Source organism: Dromiciops gliroides, chromosome 1, assembly GCF_019393635.1.
Source record: "Dromiciops gliroides isolate mDroGli1 chromosome 1, mDroGli1.pri, whole genome shotgun sequence".
Taxonomy (NCBI): Eukaryota; Metazoa; Chordata; class Mammalia; order Microbiotheria; family Microbiotheriidae; genus Dromiciops; species Dromiciops gliroides.
Window position 1 is genome coordinate 109,734,970 of NC_057861.1, and position 8,043 is coordinate 109,743,012.

The 8,043-nt window shown below is 38.5% G+C and overlaps 2 protein-coding genes across 2 annotated transcripts in view; both read right to left on the bottom strand.

The window, feature by feature from the left end:
* Positions 1 to 4,985, bottom strand: part of FER1L6 (fer-1 like family member 6) — a 178,545-nt gene extending 173,560 nt beyond the window's left edge. The window contains exons 1-2 of the mRNA XM_043991801.1: positions 4,964 to 4,985; positions 3,640 to 3,760 (exon numbers count right to left, since the gene is read on the bottom strand). Coding sequence (XP_043847736.1) covers positions 3,640 to 3,760; positions 4,964 to 4,985 — 143 coding nt within the window. The remainder of the gene's footprint in view (positions 1 to 3,639; positions 3,761 to 4,963) is intronic.
* A 152-nt stretch (positions 4,986 to 5,137) lies between these two features.
* Positions 5,138 to 6,066, bottom strand: LOC122739640 (L-lactate dehydrogenase A chain-like). Its single transcript, XM_043981298.1, has 2 exons — positions 6,011 to 6,066; positions 5,138 to 5,783 (listed from the first exon to the last, which is right to left on the bottom strand). The coding sequence occupies exons 1-2, from the start codon at positions 6,064 to 6,066 to the stop codon at positions 5,138 to 5,140; spliced, it is 702 nt and encodes a 233-aa protein (XP_043837233.1).
* Between the last annotated feature and the right edge of the window lie 1,977 nt (positions 6,067 to 8,043).

Sequence of the window (8,043 nt, forward strand, 5' to 3'; positions counted from 1 at the left end):
GGGCAATGAGGATTAAGTGACTTGCCCAGGGTCACATAGCTAGTAAGTATCAAGTGGTGTCTAAGGCTGGATTTGAACTCAGGTCCTCCTGAATCCAGGGCCGGTGCTTTATCCACTGCACCACCTAGCTGCCCTCCCAATGATCTCTTAATCTTTGAATTGAATTGCCTTTTCTCAGTCCTCATTCTTCTCCATCTCCCTGCAGCCTTTGACGTGGCTGATCACCCTCTTCTCTTCATTATTCTTTTCTCTCTAGGTTGTCATGGCTCTGCTCTCCCCTGCTTCTTCTCTCACCTTTCTGACCACTTCTTCTTCATCTCCTTTGTTGAATGTTCATCTATGTTGTACCCAATAACCACGAGTGTCTTCTAAGGTGTTGTCCTGGGCTGCCTTCTCTTCTCCCTCTATACTATATCACTGGATGATCTCCTTAGCTCCCAGGGACTTTATTATCATCTCTATGTGGATGATTCTCAGATCTATTCGCCCAATCCTAACTTCTCTCCTGACCTCCAGTCTTGCATTTCTTACTCCCTTTTAAATATCTTAAACTCAATATGCTCCAAATTGAACTTAACATATATTCCTCTAAAACCTCAGTCACCTCGGCTTTAAACCTAGGTGTCATCCCCGACTCCCCACTCTTCTCCCCTATAACCAATCAGTTGCTAGTCTATCATTTCTGCCAGCATAACATTTCTCATCTCTGATCCCTTCTCTTCTCTGACACTGACTAGCCCCCGCCCCACCCACTTGCCCCCCTCCCCCCTCCCCAGATGCAGACCCTTATCATTTCAAACCTGGACTATTGCAGTAACTGCTGGTGGGTCTGCCTGCCTTGAGTCTCTCCCCACTCCAGTCCATCCTTCACTCAGCTACCAAAGTGATCTTCCTAAATTGCAGGTATGACCTCTCCCTTTAAAAAAATTCTGGCAACACTCTATTATCTCTAGTATACAATATAAAATCCTATGGCTTTCAAAACGCTTCATGACTTTGTCCCTTGCTACATCTCATAACTTCTTTTGTTTTTGGTGAGGCAATTGGGGTTAAGTGACTTGCCCATGGTCACATAGCTAGTAAGTATCAAGTGTCTAAGGCTGGATTTGAACTCAGGTCCTCCTGAATCCAGGGCCAGTGCTCTATCCACTGCGCCACCTAGATGCCCACATCTCACAACTTCTTACACACACTCAATGATCCAGTGACATTGGCCTCCTGGCTGCTTTTCTTGGCACAAGATAGTCCATCTCTCAAATCTTTGCATTTTCACAGTGCCCCTCTTCCCAACCCCATGCCTGGAATCTCTCCCTTCTCATCCCCACATCTTGGCTTCCCTGGCTTCTTTCAGGTCTCAGCTCAAAGTCCATCCTCTGCAAGAAGCTTCTAGTGCCTTCCCTCTGATATCCAATTTACTCTGGCTATATCTCGAATACACATAATCATATGAATGTTAAACTCTCCCATTAGAATATGAGCCCTTCAAGAGAGGGGATGGTTTATTTGGGTTTTTTTCTTTCTTTATATCTCTAGCTCTTAGGACACTAACTCCCTAGCATGTAGTGGTGCTTAATAAATGCTTGTTTGCTTGACTTCATCCTCACAACTCTATAAGGTGGATGTTCCATTTTACAGATGTGAAAAATGAGGTTTAAGTGACTTGTCTAGGGTCATATAGGGTCTGAGAACTTGAATCTATGTCTTAGGATAGAATGACTTGATATTTAAACATTAATTTAATTAGATAAACAGGAGATCTCTGAAAGGACAACTTTAAAATGATTCTGACAGAAATTAAGGAAAAATTGAATAAAGAGAAGGAGATCCCCCTGCCCATAGTTAGGTTAAGCTGAGATAAGTTCTTACTTTCCAAATTAATGTATCAATTTAATGCAATACCAATCATAACATAAATGGATATTATAGAATTAAATCACCATAAGGAAATTCATAAGGAAACAGATAAGCAAGAATAAAAAGATAATTCAAATTGAGTATACTATAAAGCATGAATTATAAAAATCATTGATTTCCCTATAAAATGGGGAAAATAGAATAGAAAAGAACAGACAACCTAGTGTACCTAAACGATTCATTTTTGATCAATTTAAGACAAAAATATTGAGAAAAAGAATTACTATTAAATAAAAATAAGTAGTAAAAGTGGGTAAAATTAGTTAATAAAAATGAATTTACAACTATATTCCAAATTATATACTATAACAAACACCAATTAGATCAATAATCTCATTGCTGCTTTTAAGCCATAAAAAATTTTTGGAAGAAAAAGGAATAACATATTTATCTCAGTTATGGAGGGGAAAAAACAGAAAGAATTTGCTAGAGATAAAATGTATGGTTTTTATTATAAATAATATTTCAAAAAGTAAAAGACAATGTACAGATTAAGACAAAGTTTCTTAAACTATGAGTCATGACCTTATATGGGGTTGTATAATTGAATGCAGGGGAGGGGTCACAAAAAATTTGGCAATAGTAAAGGTTATGTATATCTATTTTATATACCTATATGCCCAGGGTCACATAAAAATTTCTCGGGTGAAAAGGGGTTGCAAATAGAAAATGTTTAAGAAGCACCAGACTGAGGGAGTAAATAATTTTACTAAATAGAGTCCACATGTGACACCCAAATCCTAGGCACCTAGATGGCCCAGGAGATAGATTTCAGGACTTGAAGTCAGGAAGAATTGATTTCAAATCTGGCCTCAGACACTTAATAGCTGTGTGACTCAGGGCAAGTCATTGATTCTATACTAAGTAACTTGTCTGACTCAGTTTCTTCAACTACAAAATGGGAATAATAATAGCACCTAACTGGTAGGATTGCTGTGAGGATCAAATGTGATATTTATAAAATATCTAGTAGAGTGCTTAACACATAGTAGGTGCTTAATAAATGATTTTTTTTCTTTCCTATATGAAACTGATACACAGTTTCCCCCAATAGACAAGTGATCAAAGGACATAAGCGGTTTTGAATAAATCATTAACAACTTGAAAAATCATTAAAAATGTCTAATGGAAGAATGTTAATTAAGATGAATTTAACATAATTCGATCAATAATTATATAATATATGTAAATTTAATATATGTAAATATATAGTAAACATAAATATGTAATATAAATAATAAGAATAAATGTATATACACATATAATTAATTTAATATAGTAATAATATAACTAGAAGACCTAGAGTATGAAATCTAGGTCTCTACTAACTAGAAATTTCTAGAGATTAGAGGTCTCTACTAGTTACCTAGTACTTGCCAAAAATTTGGTTTGGCATGTTATAATAACTTACAAATAAAACATTTTTCCTTTGGGGACAAAAGCAAGGCAAGGACCTTTAATCTAATTACTGAAGCTTCTTGGTAGCAGCTGAGACCTTGTCTCTTTAGTAGCTCCTGAGTCTGTCTCCTAACATACAAGTGATGCTACCCCTGCCCTGTGATTGTGACTTGTGGTCCCCCTTGCTATCCCTATCACAACTAAGGATGGAGGCTGAGAAGTTAGCCAAGCCAATTCAGTGAGATTATGAAGGGTGAATGATGTCCTTAGGTAAATCACTGCTAGACGATAGATGTGTTAGGCTTTTAGAAGTGGACAACACCATACCTTCTCTTCAGAGGGACTGAGGATGTTGGAAAAGTGAGTGTGCTATCTTGCATCAGGTCGGCATCTTGTGCAGCTTGTATAGAAGATCTATCCTGAGGGGCTGCAATTTCTCCGTGTCCTTCTGAAGAAGCAAAGAGAAAAGTATCTAACTTGTAAAACACGGTACTTAAAATAAGGCAGGAAGGTTAGTAGTTGGAGTGGGTGAGGTAGAGCATTCCAAGCATGGGGGAAGAGTCAGAAAGAATCCCCAGACTTGAGAGATGGAATATCTGATTCATGGAAGAGCCAGGGAGTTGATGTTACTGGATCAAAGAATACCTGTCACAGAGTAAGATGTAAAGAGATTGAAATGGTAGGAGGTAGTTAGGTTACAAAGGGCTTTGAATGCCAGATCATTTTGTATTTGATCCTGGAAGCAATAGGAAGCCATTTAAGTTTATTGAGTGGTAGAAGTGGCATGTGACATGATTGGATCTATACTTTAGGTAAATCACTTTAGTCATTGAATTAAAGATGAATAGGAGTGGGGAGAGACTTGAGGCAAGCAATCCAACAAGCTGGCTATTGCAATAAATCAGGCAGGAGGTGATAAGGGTCTGCATTAGAGTGATGACAATCAGAGGAGAGAAAGGGGCATATTCTTAATATATTTTATTTTTCCTCAATTACATATTTTTTAAAAATCAGTTATTTGTTGTTTATTCAGTGTTTATACACTTGAGGAATTGGTTACATCATTGTACATAGATCTTTTTATATAATATGGAAATTTACAACTATTGATCTATATATACACATATATAGAGACAATTTTATCTACACATACATACACATGTAGAGACATATTTTTCTCTACACACACACACACACACACACACACACACACATATATATATATATATATATAGTCTACATGCATATCTATCTATCTGGCTAGAGAAAACCAGGTCCTCTGGAAAGGTGATCCATGGGGTGTAATGGAGGGGAGCAGAAAAGCAATCAAAGAATCAACAAAAACCATATGGTGGTTTGTGTCCAGGCATGTTGTCTTCTGGACTCACAGGAACTTGTAGCACCTATAAGGCAAGCAGTTATATACCTGGGGGGTCCTGGCTCTGCTTGACAGCCACTATTTCAAGACTGTACAAGTCATATCCGGCATCATTAGGCAAACAATAGGGTTTAACAAAAAGTAGTCACACTATACTATTCCCCCATTTCTAAGTTTAGGAAGAGACTCGAGTGTTCATAGGTTTTACCTTTAGGGTAAACACTAATCACTAATCAGAGGAGAGACCTGACCTACTTGAAAAACTCATCATACCTAATCCCTTAACCACTGTCATGTTCTCTAGACAGTAAAGTGGCAGCACATTAAAAGCCTTTAAAATTGCAGCTCCTTCTGGATTCCCCAAAGAGTATCTGCACTCTTCTTTAAACGGGCCTTCTCTTCCGGATTCAGGGCTACCTTCACCACATTTGAAATGCCATTCTGCCCCTAGACACATGGGACACTAAGGAAGACATTTTCATTAATGTCATATAGGCCCTTAATCATGGTGGAAATTGGATGCACTCTCCTAAGATTCTTCATAGTGTTTTCTGCCATATCTGTTACAGACAAGCCAGTGGCCCAGGAAGTGTAGCCCTTTAGCTTGATTACCTCATAAGCATTGTCAATCACCTGTCTATGAACATCTTTCCGATTCTCTGAATCAGCATCAGTTCCCAAAGCAGGATAAAGATTCTTCAGAGACACACCGACAACATTCACACCACTCCACACGGGAATGTTGGAGTCTCCATGTTCCCCAAGGACCCATCTATGACAACTTGAAGAATGGACACCAAGTCTCTCCCCCATTAGGAGCAGAAATGGGCAGAATCCAGATTGCAACCCCTTTCCAATAACATGGTTTTTAGGAAAGCCACTTAGCTTCCAGGCCACGTATGTCAAAACATCCACTGGATTGGAAACAATAAATAGCTTGCAAGTAGGACTGTATTGAACAATATTGGGAATGATGAATTTAAAGATATTCACGTTATGCTGGACCAAATTAAGATAACTTTCTCCCTCCTGTTGACATGGCCCAGCGGTAATGACAACCAGCTTTGAGTTTACAGTCACACTGTATTCTTTTTTTAAAAAATTTTTTGAATAGAGTTTTATTTTCCAAAATATATGTAAAAACAAAATTTTAACATCAATTTTTAAAAAAACTTTGTGTTCCAACTTCTCTTCCCCCCTCCATTCCCACCTCCCACCCACAAGAACTCAAGCAATTCAAAATAAGTTATACATGAGTAGTCATGGAAAAATTTCCATATTAGCTAGTTGTGAGAGAAAACAGTCAAAAAAAATTCTTTGCCAGAAAAAATTTTTGGTGTTTTGAGGAAAAGGCTGCCATGTAGGACGTCCATCATCTCTCCCTTTAGTTTGTCTTCTATGGCCTAAACTAGGGCAAGTTCATCAGCCAAATACTTCATTAAGATACTGATGGCACATGCCATGCTAACTGTACCACCCTGGTCTTCCTTTAGGACATTCACAATCAGCTGATCCTTGACAGTAGTGCCATTTTGGGGGAAATCTAGATTTCTAGTCAAGCTGTGATAAGTTCTAAGTTAGATGTGAGACTGCTGTTGCCAGACTTGTGCCTCCCCAATTACATGTTAAAACAATTTTTAACATTCTTTTTTTTTTTTTTTTTAGGGTTTGAGTTCCAAATTCTATCCCTCTCTCTTTCCATTCCTCCCTGAAATGGTAAGCAATAAGATATGGGTCATACATGTGCAATGATGTAAAACATTTCCATATTAGTCATTTTATACAAGAAGAGAAAGGGACATATTTGACAAATATTGCAAAGGTGAAATCAACAGGCCTTGGTAATAGATTGGATATGGGGGCTGAGAGATAGTGAGGAATCCAGCATGACTCCTAGGTTCTGAGCCTGGGAGACTGGGATGTTATTACTATTCTCTATATTAATAGAAGAAATAGGAGGGGGTGAGGGTATAGAGGGAAAGATAATAAGTTCCATTTTGGACATAGTATGTTTAAGTTGTTTACTGGATATCCAGTTTAAAATGTCTGAAAGATGTTGGAAATGTGAGCGGGAGGTCAGCGGAGAGGTAGAGGCAGAATAGCTAGATTTGAGAATCATCAACATAGAGAGGTTAATTAAACTGATGAGATCACAAAGTAGAGAAGTATAGAAGGAGAAGAGAAGAGGACCCAGGGCAGAACCCTGAGGAATACCTAGGTTGGTGGGCATGACCTGGAAGGAGGATCTAGCAATAAAGACAAAGAATGAGCAGGTATATACTTACACACAAATACACACACACACACACACACACACACACACACACACATATATATATACAGAGAGACACAAACATGTATGTATGTATGTATGTATGTGTATGTATATGTATCTATAAAAGAAAACCAGGAGAGAACAGTGTCTTGAAAACCTAAAGAAGATAGAATATGAAGGGAGAGAGAGGGATTGATGGTGTCAGAGGCTGCAGAGAAGTGAGGATGAAGACTGAGAAAAAGCCTATAAGAAGACAGAGAAAAGGCCTATAAATAACCTTTTTCTTTTTTGTTGCTCAGCCATTCAGTCATTCCTGGTTCTTCATGACCCCATGGACCATAGCACACCAGGCCCTTCTATACTCTACTATCTCTTGAAGCCTGTCCAAGTTCAAGTTCATTGTTTCCATGACACCATCTATCCATCTCATCCTCTTGCCTACCCCTTTTCCCTTTACAATCCATGGTACAAATCTCACAGTCATACATCACTACTGGAAAAACCATAGTTTTGACTATTCAGAATTTTGTCAACAAGGTGACATCTCTATTTTTAGTATGCTGTGCATATTTTCCATAGATTTCTTTCAAGGAGCAAACATCTTTTAATTTCATGGGTGCAGCCACCATCTACAGTGATCTTTTTTTGTTTTGGGGGTTTTTTTCTTGTTGTTTTGGGGGGGGGGCGGGGCAATGGGGGTTAAGTGACTTGCCTAGGGTCACACAGCTAGAAAGTGTCAAGTTGCAGTGATCTTTGAACCCAAGAATATAAAATCTGACTGCTTCCATTTCTTCTCCCTCTAAATGCCAGGAAATGATAGGACCATTTGCCCAGATGTTAATTTTTTGATGTTAAACTTCAAGCCAGGGGGCAGCTAGATGGCACAGTGGATAAAGCACAGGCCCTGGATTCAGGAGGACCTGAGTTCAAATCTGGATTCAGACATTTGACACTTACTAGCTGTGTGACCCTGGGCAAGTCACTTAACCCTCATTGCCCCACAAACAAACAAACAAAAAACCAAAAAAAACCTTCAAGCCAGCTTTTACACTCTCTTTTTTTCATGCTCATCAAAAGG

Bases quoted from the DNA above. Each gene is read 5' to 3' on its own strand.
- LOC122739640 (XM_043981298.1), bottom strand. From the start codon at position 6,066: ATGATGGACGTCCTACATGGCAGCCTTTTCCTCAAAACACCAAAAATT. The intron at 5,784-6,010 runs CAAAGAATTTTT...AAATTTTTTAAA, and splicing joins ACACCAAAAATTTTTTCTGG to AAAAGAATACAGTGTGACTG.